Source organism: Aspergillus multicolor (assembly GCF_047715735.1).
Source record: "Aspergillus multicolor strain CBS 133.54 unplaced genomic scaffold BDW74scaffold_56, whole genome shotgun sequence".
Taxonomy (NCBI): domain Eukaryota; kingdom Fungi; phylum Ascomycota; class Eurotiomycetes; order Eurotiales; family Aspergillaceae; genus Aspergillus; species Aspergillus multicolor.
Window position 1 is genome coordinate 21657 of NW_027396007.1, and position 15668 is coordinate 37324.

The 15668-nt window shown below is 40.1% G+C and overlaps 3 protein-coding genes across 3 annotated transcripts; 1 reads left to right on the forward strand and 2 right to left on the reverse strand.

Moving 5' to 3' along the window:
- Nucleotides 1–7375: 7375 nt before the first annotated feature.
- Nucleotides 7376–8995, reverse strand: BDW74DRAFT_189560 (uncharacterized protein; the record flags this gene model as incomplete). Its single annotated transcript, XM_073732007.1, has 2 exons — nucleotides 7376–8438; nucleotides 8499–8995. 2 exons carry the CDS (start codon nucleotides 8993–8995, stop codon nucleotides 7376–7378), a joined length of 1560 nt encoding a protein of 519 aa, XP_073577744.1.
- A 1582-nt stretch (nucleotides 8996–10577) lies between these two features.
- On the forward strand, nucleotides 10578–11675 carry BDW74DRAFT_184126 (uncharacterized protein; the record flags this gene model as incomplete). Its single annotated transcript, XM_073730721.1, has 4 exons — nucleotides 10578–10617; nucleotides 11112–11344; nucleotides 11420–11494; nucleotides 11571–11675. 4 exons carry the CDS (start codon nucleotides 10578–10580, stop codon nucleotides 11673–11675), a joined length of 453 nt encoding a protein of 150 aa, XP_073577745.1.
- A 1300-nt stretch (nucleotides 11676–12975) lies between these two features.
- Nucleotides 12976–15250, reverse strand: BDW74DRAFT_164112 (uncharacterized protein). The gene is made up of 2 exons (XM_073726210.1): nucleotides 14665–15250; nucleotides 12976–14605 (listed from the first exon to the last, which is right to left on the reverse strand). The coding sequence occupies exons 1-2, from the start codon at nucleotides 15138–15140 to the stop codon at nucleotides 13261–13263; spliced, it is 1821 nt and encodes a 606-aa protein (XP_073577746.1). The 5' UTR covers nucleotides 15141–15250; the 3' UTR covers nucleotides 12976–13260.
- Between the last annotated feature and the right edge of the window lie 418 nt (nucleotides 15251–15668).

The window sequence follows — 15668 nt, forward strand, 5'->3', positions numbered from 1 at the left end:
CCTTTTATTAAATTTGTTAATGAAAGGACTTTTCTTGAAAAATTATAAATAAATTAATAATAAAAGTTTATAAAACCTAAAAATAACTGCAAAGCTTTATAAGAACAAGATTCTTCCCAGGATGTTATAGTAATAACTTAATCCGGGTTTATTTTAATACTATTTTAGTTAACTATAAACTCCAGAAATTCCACCTCTTTCTTAAAGAATAAATATTTTTTTAAATTTATAAATAACTTAGCTTTTTGCAGGTGTTTTAAGACCTATTTCACATGTTTAGCATGGGATTTCTGGTTAGAGAAAAAGATTAGAATGTTATTAAGGTATATAATATAAAAATAATCTAAAATATTATATAATATAAAATATATATAACTTTAAAATGTAGCAGGGGTATTTATTAAACTAAAAGGCATAATAGTATATTTAAAGTGTTTATATTAGCACTAAAAAGCTATCTTCCAGCAGTCTTCTTTCTTAACTTAAATATAATAGTAGGCATTTTTTAAGTTAATTTTAGTAAATTAAGTTACTTTAAATAGGTAATTAAGGATTTCTAAAATTAGAGGTAAAGGGTACTAATTCTTAATTATTATTTTATTTAATCCCTAATAATCCACGCATAGTTATAATCCTTTATTTTTTTTAGGTATAAAAAGGATAGGTGCTCCTGCTGGACTTTTAAAGGGTTAGATTCTTCTGTATTTAATGTTTTTATTAATATATTAGTGTAATACTATTAATTTAGCAGGAGAAAGAGGGTAGATTAGTCTGTAAGATAGAAATTATTTATTTATTGTTATAATTTTATGTGTTAGCACTAATTTTAATAATATTATTTTTACTTTATAAAAAAAGAATATGTTATAAAACATGTTAAGTTTAGTAAGTAAACTCTTAATTTAATCTATCTTCTTGGCTTTTCTTATTCCTTCCAGAAGTGGAATAATAGTAAATATATAAGCTTGGTTTTAACACACTTTTATAAACTTATGTTAGCTTAGGAGCAAATGCTTTACCGCTTTATTTTTAAACCACTATTAACCTGCAAATATATAAATATGCAGTGCCTGAATTATAGTATCTAATAAAATAATTAAGTATTTATAATTAATTTACTTAACTCCCATACATAACCTTATAAAGTTTTTTGTTATTTCTCTAAAGTTAGTAATCTTTAGAGGTACTTTTTATACTTTATTAGTTTAGTTTTTTCTCCCACTGTATCCTGCCATAATAGTGCACGACAGTTTTTCTTAATTTAAGCATGCTTGTTTTACAAAGTCTAAACTAACCATATTTACTTAAGCATAGGTATTAATATCCACTATTATCTTAATATTTTTCTTAGGGGTTTTTATAATTACTTTGGTTTATAAACACTTACCTGTCTTTATTTAGGGATATTAAACTAGAGTTTAAGACCTTATTCTAGCTTTTTATTATTTCCCTCTTAATCTTTACTTATTTTATTATCCTAATTTATAAATTTATCTGGTTTTTTCCCTTTATATTTATTATATTTATTTTATTCTGGGTCTTTCACAATGGTTTCTTAAACATTTACTTTTTGGTTAGGATTCCATGGTTAATAGTTTAGATTTTTTAAAGAATTAGGGTATTCTGGCATAATATACCCTTATTCTTTATATTTAAAACATGTGTATCTTTTATTTTAGTCTTAATTTAGTATTATTTTACCTTGCTCTTATAAATATCCTTTTTTAGATAATTATCCCTGATTTTAATTTAAAATTCTTTCTTAAAGGCCTTGGTTTATTATAAATTCTTAATTTTATTATCTCCTAAATTATAATCCTTCTTGGCTAATCCTTCTTGGGCCAGGCCTGTTTCTGTCTTAATTAAATATTATTTTTATCTTGTTATAATAAGATATAATTTAAGATTAAAAATACTGCATTTTTAACTAGAATTAAGAGGTAATTTAGACCAGTTTATCTTGGGTTTTTAGTAATTCTTTAAAATTATAATTATAAATCTTATCTCTTAGGCTTGGCTAGAGTTTACTAAAGTATTTTTATACTTGGACCTTTTCTGCATCTTAATTAAAATATTATTCTAATATACCCAAATAGTTAGCAAAATCACGGGGATCTTAATCCTTTTTTTAATAAGCTATTTCTAGCTTTACTATTATATTTAATAAGCTTGTTATTAAACTCCTAAGAATGCTAGCAGTCTATTCTTAAAAGTATTTTTATAATAAATTCTTGCTTACATTCTTTATATTCTTTAGTTTATTAGTATAATATTTCTAATTATTTTTACATGCTTAATTTATATAGACTAAAGCACCTAAGATTCTCTGCTAATTTATTTTATACTTACCCGGAGCTCCTTTAAAATTTAATTCTAAAGTATTAAGCTAGTTTAATTATTGCTGCAGGCTAAAATTAATAGTATACTTAGGGATACTTTTATTTTTAATTTTTCCTCCTTTTTTTTTAAACTCCCTTTTTTATATTAGCAGTGTTTTAATATTAATTCTCTTATTAAATATTATTATTCTAATTATTTAATATGCTGTTTTATTTCTTAAAGCTATTATTCTTATTATTAAATTTAGTCCCTATTTAATATTATATCAGGACTAATTTAGGGATATTTATGCTTTAATAATTTATCTTTTTTTATAGTCTTATACACAGGTAAACCATGGGAGTATAATAGTCCCATATTAAGATTATTTTTATAGTAAATACTCTTTAAATTTATAGTTAAATGGCTAGGTAGCATAGTGTCTCTCTGTAGGTAGCTTAAAGTAAAGAGTTAGAATTATAATAGCCTAGGGTATAAAGCCAGGTACAAAGTAAAATACTAAGAAAAAGGGGGTGGAACAGTGGTTAATCTTTAGGTTATATATTATAAAGACTAACTCTTGGCTAATTAAGCTATGCTAAGGGTTGGCCTTAGATATATAAGGAGAATCAGTTGTGATGTCATAGTATTCTATTCTCTGTACATTATTAAACCTCCTTCACCGCCTGAGGCTGACAGTTTAAGCCCTTATATTATTATTTTTTACAGGAAACTATAGTTATTTATAAATATATATAAACTATACTTAAAAAGGGATAAATTTATTTATTTAAACTTTTAATCAAGGCACCGCTGATACGTATACCTAAAAAATAATAAAGTTTATATATATATATATTTATAGACCTTTGCAGGCTAAATACTATATTTATAAAAATCATTATTTACTTTTTTTATCAATTAAATAATTATAAGATTAAGTAATATAAGGATTTATATATAGTTAACTTTTAGGATGCCTGTAATTAAATTTAGATTATAACGGGGGATAAGTAAAAAATAGCCTTTTATATAAAGTATAAGTTATTTAATTACTTAGTAATATTATTTAGGCTTATAAACACCCCTGTAATATTTAAGGGTTTATAAATTAGGTCTTTTAAAACTTGCTAGATATTATAGTAGTTATATATATTAATAATATTATTATATTCTTATAAAATATAAATAGTCCCAAGAAGCATGTTTATAAGACACTAAAAAACTTTATAGGGTAGGGCTATATTATAAGTAAAGTAAATATAGCTTTATATTACAAAGAATTAACTTCTTAGGGTATATTATTATATTTAATAAAGTTAAGATAAAGGAATTATAAGTGGCCATGATTTAGGAGTGGCCCATGCTAAAAATAATATATAATATTTTTATATTTTTTAGATTTACTAATTAACACTGCAGGTTTATTTATGCTTACATGGCAGTAGTAATGATTTTTATAAATCTTTTTAAAGAGCCTAAGAATAGTCCTGTAAGAATAGCTAAGAATAAGATATTTGTGATAACCCTGGCAGCCTGTAGGACACTGAATTTTCTTAAAAAAAGTTTAGGGAGATAATAAAATTAAATTATTTTATAAAAAAGTTATTTACATGGGTAAAAATAAATACTTTAAAAGATAGTTTTATAAAGTATTAACTTAGTTATATTTAAATTAAAATATAAAAGCCTATAGCTTTTTTCTTGCAGAAACTTATTATATTAAAAAATAATTATACAATAAAAAAGTAAATGTTTCTAGCTATTATAAAGTCCTTTTATAAGTAAAGACACTATTTTTAAAGGTGTGTTATAAGAGGTTAGGATGGTTATAAACTATAAGGCGCTGGCTATGTTTTAGTTATTAATAAAGGTGCTTTTGTGGATATAGATTTATTAATCTTAGTTTTTAGCTAGGTTCTAGTTTTAGATTATTTATTATATAGGGAAGTTAAAACCCTGCGGATAGACCTTTATAAAGAACTAATTATATATAAGATAGTTAATATAAAGAAACCTAAAAGGGTTACGCAGAGTAAGTAAAATAAAAGCTATTTTAATAATTAGGTATTATAAATATATAAAATACCCAGGAAGATATATTTTAAGTATAATTATAAAAAATATTATAATATAGGCTTTATAAGAAACCTAGGAAAAGACTAGTTTATAGTTTATATAAAGAAATTAGATCCTGGTAGCTTGGGTAAGTATAGCTTATAGTTATAATTATTAATAATAATAATTCTTTATTAAAAATAAAGGTTCCTTATAAAAAGGTAAAAAGGATTTATAAAAAGGGGCTATTTAAGCTAAATTTTTTATAAAAAATCTTAAAAAGTTTACTAGCTTTTTTAAAGTAGGACCCCTTGGTAAGAAAGGTCCTGTCAGATAAAGCCTGCTGATCCATCTTAAACTAGTGGGGTTTAAGGATATTCTGTGCGCAAGAGTAGAAGGTATAAGTCTTAAGGTTAAAAAGCTTATATAAAAGATTAAATTAAAAACTAAAAGGTAGGGTAGCTTGGTTTTTAAAGATAATAAATAATAACTAAAATTATTTAATACTATAAAACAGTCCTTTAAATACATAACTGAATTAAATTTTTATAAAGTGCCTGCTTTATAGCCTTATATTATTTAATATAACTATAGTCCCTTTTTAGCTTAGCATTATAGCATTTGCTATAATCAGGCGGAATAACTCCATAATCCGAGGATAACATGGCGTTCCCTTGAATGGTATCGTAACAAGGATTCATTGACTGACAGAGCCCCGTGCTGGCCGCGTCCTCTGACAGGTCCTGGGTATAATTTATAAATATAAATTACAGGGGAGGAATTTTAAAATATATAAAAATATTTTATGATTATAAAAATAATAGCATGTGCGGCAGGGCCTTTATAACTAGAAAAGGTTATACAATCTAAATTATTACTAGTTAAAATAAGAATTCTTATAAAGTTATATAATAACCTATCTACAGGGCACTTTGTAAAAAAAACAACTTAAAGCTAGTTAAGTAAAGGTTTTTTTGACTAAAGATATATAACTTTATTATAAAGTATTATAAGTTATGTTATATTTGCCAGGGTTTAAGGGTAATTTATAATAAATAATAAGACTTATTATAGTTCTTACTAGTACCCGCGAAGCCCTAAAAGTAAATTAGCATGGATTTTATTATAAACCTGCCTGCAAGTAGTAAAATAAAAAATCTTATTAGCTCGCGGGATGTGTATAATATTATTTTAGTGATAGTAAATTAAATAAATAAAAAAGCCTACTTTATCCCTATAAAAAACTTAATTAAGGGTCTTAAACTAGCTTACATAGTGATTTATAAAATATTTTAGTTATATAGCATGCCTGTAAATATTATAATAAATTATAAAAGTGTTCTTTAAAGTGGTTTTAATTAAACTTTCTATAATATATTTTAATAAAGCACTTAATAAGTACTATATATAATTTATAAGTAAATAGCTAAATAAAATACTTAACTAGTATTTTAAAATAGTTTTCATAAAAATATATTAACTTTTTATAAGATAATTAAGTTAATTATCTGCCTTTTATAAAGTTTATATATATTAACTTGCGGCAGGTATTTATTTAGAATATATTATTTTATATAATATATAAAATAAATCCTAGGGTTATTATATTAAACTTAAAACTAGGAAATAAGATATTTTATATAGTATTTAATTTAGATATAATACCTTTAAAAAATCTATAAAAAGGCCAGGAAGGGTGTTAAAGCTACTTAGGCCTTGTAAATAAAATATTATGGTATAAAAAGGGTTACAAGAACCTTTTAGGTTAAGAACTATGTTTAAATTAGTAATATAAATTAGTTATAAATAAGGCTAAACTAAAAGTTTGATTAGCTCTGGTCTGGTCCGCGGAGGGTAATAAAGTAAATAGGATAAAATACTTATTATATAGCTTTACTAGCTAGTTTCTATATATATAATATGTTTTATATATTTATACTCCGCGAATATAAGGAGATAAAGAAAGTAAATACTTATAAGTATTATAAAAGTAGGTTTATAAAAAAATAAAAATATATTATATAAAAAATATTCTAGGTCTAGGTATTAAGAATCCTAAGTAGTTTTAAGAAAAATAATTAAAATATAAGAAGGCTATAAAAAAGCTAGTTAAAAACTTAAGTATTTATAAATATATAAAAAATATTTAATAAGAAAAAGAATCTTATTTGAAATAAAAAAATAAAAACAAGGTAAAAATATTTTTATAGACCTAACTAATAATATTTTTTTAAACCTAACACCTAACTATTCTCCATAAAAATTATTATACGTGTATGCCTTATAGGCACAGGGAATAAAGCCTGTTATCTTTACAGGAAAAGGCTTTACGGGTAAATTAACAAGTAATTATTTACTAGAACTTAAGCCTGTAGTACCTAACTAGATTACCTAGTTTTATATAAAAAATAAGAAGTTAAGCAGTATAAGTAATTATTATACTTTTTATAAATTCCCTTAAAAATATATTTTATAAATACAGGTTAGTTTTTATTTATTATAGTAAATAAATAATAGTAATTAGTATACTTATAGACACATCCTACGCAGTTGACCGATCTTATAGTATCTCCCAATCAGGCATCGCTAACGCGATAGTTTCTAGTCAAAACATAAGCTGCCGCTGCGACATGGTTCAGCTTAACGTACTCCTCGCATAGTCCTATCACTTATACGAGTACAGGGAAGAAAACGTGGGGGGTGGGAAGACTGTATGTCAACTCGAGTCGTCCATGGCAAAGCTCGACTGACAGAGGTAACATGCAGCGGCCTCTACTCAAATGACCGAGTACCTAGGTAAGTGAGAGACAGGAGGGGTGGATTGTTGACTGTGTATGATATTACCCCTGCAGCAACTGCACCGCATTCTTTACGAACTAAGAAGCATGGTACCTACCCAGCCTAGGTAGGTGTCTTTGCAGGATTATCGTGCTTTCGGGTTTATACACATGCAAGCACAAAATAAACCTAAATAGCCAAGGAAGGTGCTGCAGAAGTACTAGGCCAGGGCAGCCTCCCTTTCCCCCCTCCACCTCTCCCCCCAAACCCACTGCATCCAAACAAGCGGCATGAACAGCACGACAATAGCAGCAACAACGAAAAATGCCTTCATCGGCTTCACAGCTTGAATCAACAGCTCAATGGTACTAACCCCCGCGGCGCCGAGGAGACACCGACACATGTTGTTCAGCGCCGTTGCGCTGGCAGGACGGTCCGGGAAGTAATCAATGAGCACGGTCGAGTTGATGTTGAAGATGGCGGTTGCGCTGAAGGCGATGATGAATTGGAGGATCAGTGGCGCGGCGAGGTTTGCGCTGGACCCGTGGTTGATGTCGTTGAATTCGAAGCTCGGGCCGTACAGGGCTAGAGAGACGACTAGGGTTAGGGCGAAGAGGGGCATGTACCGGAGCCGGGAGTTTATGTAGGAATTGGCTCGCTCGGGCGTGGGATTGGGACTGCGTCTGCTTTTGGGATCGTCGGGGCTGGGCTCATCCATGCGAGGAGCACGAGGGTTACTTCCAGCTGTCTTGCCTTGCGATACCGCGCGCTGGAAGCCGTGGTCCAGCAGCCAGCCTATGCTCAGCGAGCCACAAATACACCCGACGCCGTTGGGCAGAAAGAACAGACCGAGCTGCCACTGCGTCAGGAGCGGGAAGCCGCGGAGGAGGAGGGTTGTTGTCGAGGAGGTCACCATGCTCCATGCGGTATACGCGACGCTGCCCCAGGCGAGGAGGGCAGCAATGTCTTTCTCGAGGAGGTACGCGAGCGAGCTGAACGTGTTTCGCAGAGTGACTGGTTTTCGAGGACAGAGCAGGGCTCTACCGTTACTATCTCCAGACCAAACCTTCGGTGATCTAAATGTATAGATGAGAGGTTTGTGCCAACCCGTCAGCGGGTTGCTCCCATTACCGGCGATGTCGCGCTGTGTCTCGGGGAGGAAGATGAGCAGGGCGCCGAGGACGATGATGCTCAGTGTGAAGAGGAACCAGAAAATGCTGCGGAAGCCCCATGCGCTGTTCAAGAGGCCGCCGATGACGGGCCCGATAGCCTGGCCTGTCATGCTGGTACATTGGGATTGAGTCAGAGACATCAAGTCTTGGGGGAGATTAATAAGGACAAACCGTAAGCCTGCATTCGTCCCCATGAAGCCGCCGCGCTCTTCAGGAAGCGCAATGTCCGCGATTACACCTGCGCTAATGCTGATTGTTGCCGCGGACCCCGCTGCCTGCATTCCTCGCAGCACCATGAGCATTGGGTAGCTGGAGGTGAATGCAAGCGCCAAGTTCGCGGCGGTATAGATCGTGAGACTAGTGGCAAATGTCAGACGGCGGCCGCAGGAGTCGGAGAATGCGCCGAAGAGGGAGGGTGTGATGCCCTGGACAACCATGTAGACGGTGACAGTTAGGGACGCGAGGGTGGCGCTGACACCGAGGTCCTTGGAGATGGTGGCCAGAGCGGGGAAGTAGATGTTGGATGAGAGAGGGGAGAAACAGCCTGCTAGAGAGACGAAGATAACGAGATTCCATTTCTGTTGTTTGGAGAGGATGTGGTAGGGCTCTTGGGCGGGTGCTGAGCCAGGGTCGAGGTCAGCGGAGGGGGTAAGGCTGGACGCAGACATGACGAATGCTTGTTACCCCCCCAAGGAAAATGAACAGGATACAACAGAAATAATATTATAGCCTTCCAATGTTCGGCAATTGGGCTTATATTGGGCAAGCAGAGGTCTCATGCAGTCAGCGAGGCATACGTAGCCCGGGTACGCATTCTGTGTGCTATATTAAATGTCGACGGCTGCAGGATAATAAGAAGCAGACAATGATCGGCGCCAGACAGCCTGATCTCCAATGCTACGCTCATTCCAGACACTGCCGAAAAGCTTAAGCTGCGGCTGACGCCTATGAAAAGCATTTGCAGGAAGACGTATCCGGCCGCGTCATCCTTAACCCCTGATTCAAAAATCAGTCTGCCTGCTAGGGGCTGTGCCAGCAGTCCGACCCTATGATAGCGCTGCTCATGTACCTACCTAGGGTCCAAAAGTTGGTCACTGAGTTTGTCTACTGTCACACAGTAATAGGATGGAAAATCCCGCATTGCCCGTGCCTCCAAAGATCCCTGCTCTCAGACCTCAACTGCAGCAACACTTGATGTTACACGATCTTTACTGTAGGTGACAGGTCGAAGACCCAAGTGAGGGACCCAATACAATCTCAATCTCAAAACAGGATAAATCAGACATTGGTGAGAACGTACGGTAGTGCTGCAGGACTGACTTCGGGATACTCTAGTACCTTACATAGGGCCTCAGAGATCGGTAAGATTGCGATTTGCCGAGCTACCCTAGAATTAGAATCCTATATAACGTCTTTGTGGTGCAGAAGCATACATCGGTCGGATTTGGCTCCTTGAATTGAGCCCAACGGGATTACGCTTGCTACCGCTTGGTTTTCCTGTTTTTTGAAGCATGATACGCTGCAGTGATCCCAAGGCGAACATGTGCATGCTTGAAGATGTAAGTCCAAAAGCCAGCCCTGGAAACGTAAACTCAGAGCCACAACGGCATATAATGACCTGCGGCAATCCCCAGCCAGGATACACCCGTGCGAAGAAAACCTGAGCCTATGGTACTCCATTGCCATGTAACCCGTTTGTCCTGGGAATTTTGAGAATTAGTCTATAACATGACCTTTGGCCATCCTGTAGTGATCCGAAGACATCCATAGACCAAGGTCGCCGATGACAGCAAGCCCTGCTATGCGAAAATTGGTCAATATCGCGCCGAGCTTCTTTCGAAAAAACCTAGGACTCAGCCAACTCAAGCACTAGAGGCCGGTATAAGGTGCTCCTTGACTACAAGATGGCACGCTGCTGAATATGTAGTAAGTAGTGGACCCATCTCAGGTAGTTATTAGCCATCTTCGTTGCTGGTTTCCCCCCATTGGCCTTTTCTTGCGCTTCCTAGTATTCGCTCGTTCGTTCCTAGACTTCCATGTCGTGCACATAGGGGGCACCGTGACGTATCGTCTTTTAGGGTAAATAGCTCTTCCCTATCTTGTCTCTCAGCCGCACCATATTCTTGGCAGACCTGGAACTGGCCGACCTGCCGTCCTACCCTGTGCCAGTGTGGAAACAATGGCTACCTGAGGTTGCAAATGCACTGCATCGTTCTTGCGCCTTCGGTAATAGTGTTAACATTGCCATCCATGGCTTTCGTCAATCCCACAGTGGTCACATGGGATACATGTAGGCAACCCGGATGTCCTTGCACGCGGTATGTACTCCCTTTATACATGCCTATGCGGCAATCTGCATCTGGAATTTGGCCCTTTCATGTGGTTTGGTGGATCGTGGCACATTGACAATCTTAAGGTATACTTGGCGCCTTGGTTTTTTGGATTATGAAATCAGAAACGCAGGCCACGCCATGGGGCGCCGATGGCTCCGTTGATCGTTTAAAAACGGCTGCAGGACGGGAGAGACACCTATAGTATGGGCTTCGGAAGGTTCTCCAATTATCAATTGATGTTATGGTGGATGGAGATCGGGCGCCCTTCCGATACCCCCCGCACCGGAAGACCTCCCGATGTATACGAAATCTCATATAAAATGAAGCCGAGTTCAGTTCCAAGCTTCATGCCCAAGCACTCCAATAAGTCCTTCCAAAATATCCAAAAGTAAGGCCTGTCATGTCTCTTCTGCTCGTCCGAATCCCGGTAACTGACTTCTATGCAACGAAGTGTCCGCCCCCCTCGTCCCCCTCACAATAATAAAAGGCGCCGGCCACGAGTTCATTCAGCTGCCCGAGGGCCAGAACGCTATAACAGCGGATTTCCATTCCACCCGGACGAAGACCGAGTCGCCAGCACACATCACCTCGGGATTCTACAAGATCGAGGCTGGGGCGGAGCGGCCAGCGCACTATACGTATGAAGAGACGAAGTATGTCCTAAGTGGGCAGATCGACGTTTTGGTATGACTATGCTTTCCCTTTCAGAGACATGAATACAGGGTTTAGTCACTGACGCCTGCACACCGGGTATGATAGGACGAAGCCACGGGTATCACACACCACCTGGTCCCAGGGGACTTCGCCTTTTTTTACGTCGGGTCGAAGGTCAAGGTTCGCTACATCTTTTGCCTCAATAGATCTCTGGAATTGTGTTCCGGCAAGAGCTGACTTGCTATTTCGGCTCCAGTTCTCGACCAAGTCAAACGGCCTTGCCTTCTACGCCGTGACTCGACCACTTCGATCGCCGCATGTCAACCTTTTGAACCGGGAGGAGAGCAAGTCGAGGCTGTGATTGGATGCTGGGGCTCAGATATGCACATGGCGGGTAAAAAACCTTGTCCTAGAATATACCGTACTAGGTATGGCATGAATGTCACTGTGTTTAGATGGGATGATACCTTAAGCACTTTATGGTCAATGTTTTGGGTCTAATTTATACGCGCTGTGTTGCATCTCGAGAACATAGAGGAGCAATTTGATAACGATGGCATGTTCAGGATAAAAGATAACATCCTGCCATTCGCCGTTATATGGTATTTCACCTGGGCGGCAAGGGTAGTCGTTGACCGGTCATCCACAGTAGAGAGCTCCCACGTAGGTACCTAGTGTAGGTAGGCAATGTATTCGACCAAGCTTCAGAGTCAGTCCTCCAAAGTATTCAGCGCTCAGAGACCCCGTGTGGTTTCCAAGGGTAGACGATATCTCTTTCAAGGGTAGGCGGTATGTATGGTCTGGCGAGGTTTTTCGCTTAGCTACCTACCTCGGTCCCTTACCTAGGTAGGGCAGTATTAACCAGAATAACTAGGCTGTGTCGGGGCGCCGTGTCTTTGGACGCCAAGCGTTCAAGGTACCATACCATACCCTAGGTATGTCGGGTATAGCACTCGGTTTCACTCCATGTCGCCAGGCTACCATACCCTACTTAGGTCCATAGCGGCCTCTTCGCATGGCTCCCGAGTCCCTGCCTCATCATTGTCCCCCAAGACATAAGGTCTCCATTGCGAGCTCTTAATATGATATCAAGCTCACCCCGCCTATTGCTGAATTCGTGGCAGATTCGATTCTGCTTAGGTGGGGTATGGAACCTTCTTCAACCTAAGGTACCTACCTCGCGGCGTGGAGTTGGGGGACTATCAGGGGCATTATCTGTTTGTATCACAGAGAGATTACGGTACTAATGTAGGAGGAAGAAAGTTTAGGGTAACCTTAACTACGGTGGGTTCGGACCCAATACATCATTGGGATATAATCAAGCTTGTCAAGGTCGCCGAGCAAAGACATTGTCAAGACTACGAGCGTTACTAAAGACCCAATCCAGAATCTAAAGTCTCTAGGACCCAAAGCTGCTACAGTACATACCCGCGTAACTCCTTGCACCCCTACTATTTAGGTTAGATTTTATTAAAGTAACCCTACCTAGGTAAGTAGCCCTAGACTCTAACGCAGTTTACGAAGCTATGCCCTGGAAGTACGGTACGGCGGGTCTCGACTCATGTAGGCACCTACCTTTAGTAGAAAGAAAAGAACTTGGATTCAACCAGTACGCACAGCACATAGGGGAAAGGTTGCGCTTCTCCATGCCTCCAATGTACCACACCACACCATAGTCTACGGGACCTTTTCCAGGAGAAGATTGGGGCAGCCGCCCTACGGGGTGGGTGTACAGATCCGAGTCGCCGTATATGTTTGTAGGGTATATAAATCGCATCTTAGAAATATGGATACATAAGCTTAATACGTATCTAGTCACCACCCTAGTTGATGGTTTGGACGTAAGTGGATATACGCTACCTAATGGATAGCCGTTTGCCCTTTCTAGTGACAATGTATAAGTCGCGGTACAGTATGCCGGCCAATCCTACTCCCTGGATAACGAACTAGTAGTAATTCACCCCTTTATCAAGACCAGCAACAGCATCCTTCGTCCCAAACGCCGCATGTCTGCGCCGCAAACTCTGATCCCCGGCCGCGCCCTCACTCTGGACCTCAACCTCTCCAAACCGCAGCGTCACCTCCCCCATCTCTTTCCTTAGCGGCTCAACACCCAAACAGTGTCCCACAGCCAAGCGATCTAGCTCAGGATTCCGGGTCGTCAGCAAGACGCTCGAGAACGACGTCCCCTGGGCAACGCCATTGCGGCGCAAAGCAACAAAGCCGATGACAACGCATATAATCGACACGGCAACCGCACTCATATACGCCAAGAGCAGGGTCGTCGCGCCGTAGAAGTAGTAGTTGCGCAGGGTGCGGTCCGTCACAGGGACGGTCGTGTTGCCGCCGTTCAGGCTGAGCAGGCTGTACGTAAAGTTGTGGCTGAGGTCTTCGATTGCGTGGGCCAGCGTGCCGTTGCGGCAGAGGTTGGGGAAGGATGTGCCGAATTGGTTGTTGTACGAGGATGTGTTTGAGATGTCGGGGCAGGTGAAGAGGGCTGTGTGTGCGAGGGAGATGTCGGTGAAGGGGGCTATGTTGCTGGTTGTGTCGGTGTCCGTGTCGGTAATCAACAGGCCGCCTCGCTTTCCGACGACCAGCTCGCCTTGCAGGAGGCCGGAGAACATGAGGTGGATTACGTGGAAGCCTGCGTTTACCGATGGGCTTGAGGGCGTGTATGACGGCTGTACGGTGCGTGCGGCCTCGGTTCCATTCCAGTTTGCGTAGGCGATGGGATCCACGGATATTGGGGTTAGGGTCTGGATGTCGTTGACGAAGCGCATGTCGACCACGTAGGAGGTATTCCATAGTTGGCAGACGAGTTGGGCGGGCTGGGTGGTGTTGGCGTTCCATAGGGGGTTGGCTCCTAGCGCTTGGATGAAGAGCGTATTGTTGAGCGCAGTCGGCTGGGTTCCCATGTAGATCCGCGAGGACTGGAATGTCACCTCGGGCATTTCCTCATCCCACAGGTCCTGGGTCACGCCGTCTGTTTCCGCAAGAGCTTCGCTCAGTCGGTGGCATTTGTACGAGGGACCCCAGAAGGAGAGTTGGTAAGAGGAGTTGGAGAAGGGTGCGGGAACGGGGAGCACTTGGGCAGACGAGGCCGTGGCTGTGAAGAGACGGGCCATGTCGGCAGAGGGGGAGCTGATGGCCGTGCTGGTATATGTGACCTGATTCCGCCAGTACTCCAGGTCAAAGTTGACGTTGGGAACAAGTCGATCCATCTTGTCCCAGGCGGGATAGCTAATCACAGACAGGGTGGCCGGTGTGACAATTGCCGTCAACGGAATCAGCCTAGGCAAGTCATAAGTCATCCAATGCGCGTCCACCACGGGACTCGATGGAGCACATACCAACAAACAATGGCCAGTGCAGTCAGCGTCTTTGCGTACAGCCACAGGTCTGGCGTGAGAAAAGCCAGCGGGCTGCCCCGGACAGCAAACATGCTATCGATCCCACTGAGTCGGACGCTCTTTCGGCGGACGGTGGACCAGGTCTCTTGCACCGCCGCCAGCCCAACGGACGAGACCAGGCATGATTTAATCAGGAAGGCAAAGCCAGTCCCGATCCGGATCGCCCATACTTGTTCCTCGCGAGAGGCGACGCGGGCGCCGGCGAAGCTCCTGTAGTAGAAATGATGGCCTACAGCAAAAATGGCACCGGAAATCAGCAGCCCGATCATCAGAGTCGGGCACCTCCAGTCAATGCCCCATTTGGCGGGTGCCTCTGTCTCGCCATCGTGGTCTGCAACTGGTACCGGCGTTGACGACTGGGCGCGTTTGTCAGGAACTGGATCGTAGCCGATGTGGGCATTATCAGCAGAAGACATATTGTAGTAGCTTCTTGATAGGACAGTCAACTCTGATGCCGTGACAGGGTCAGCGTGGGAAGGTCTTTGCCGGTTGTCAGAGGGGTTGCGGCTCACAAGAGGGCTCCAGGGCTGAAAGGGCGAAAAGCCTGAACAGGGCACCAGAGCGATATTAATCTGTGCGCAATATCCGGTGCAGGGGCTGCGGCTGAGCCCACCAACACTTTTGAGGAACTCGCTGGCAGCGGGCTCTCCGGTGTCGATCCAGGGCCCTGTTTCAGCGCACAGACACCTTAGCGGAGAGCAAACGCGGCACTAGCCAGGTGGAGGAGGGGCTCTTGCGATACGGTACATTGGGGGCCAGATCCAGGCAAAGTGGGTCAATATGAGCTGCTTCATTCATGGATCAGTAATGCCTTGTTGGTGCTGTGAACCTCGAAGGCGGACAGGACAGGGTAGGAACAAGAGCCGCGGGTGTTAGGTAACACATGCGCAAAGGGCGAAGACGGCATCTTCTTTTCAAGGCACAGCTCATCCAGCCCTCCATAG

Bases quoted from the DNA above. Each gene is read 5' to 3' on its own strand.
- BDW74DRAFT_164112 (XM_073726210.1), bottom strand. From the start codon at position 15,140: ATGTCTTCTGCTGATAATGCCCACATCGGCTACGATCCAGTTCCTGAC. The intron at 14,606-14,664 runs GTATGTGCTCCA...TGACTTGCCTAG, and splicing joins GCACTGGCCATTGTTTGTTG to GCTGATTCCGTTGACGGCAA.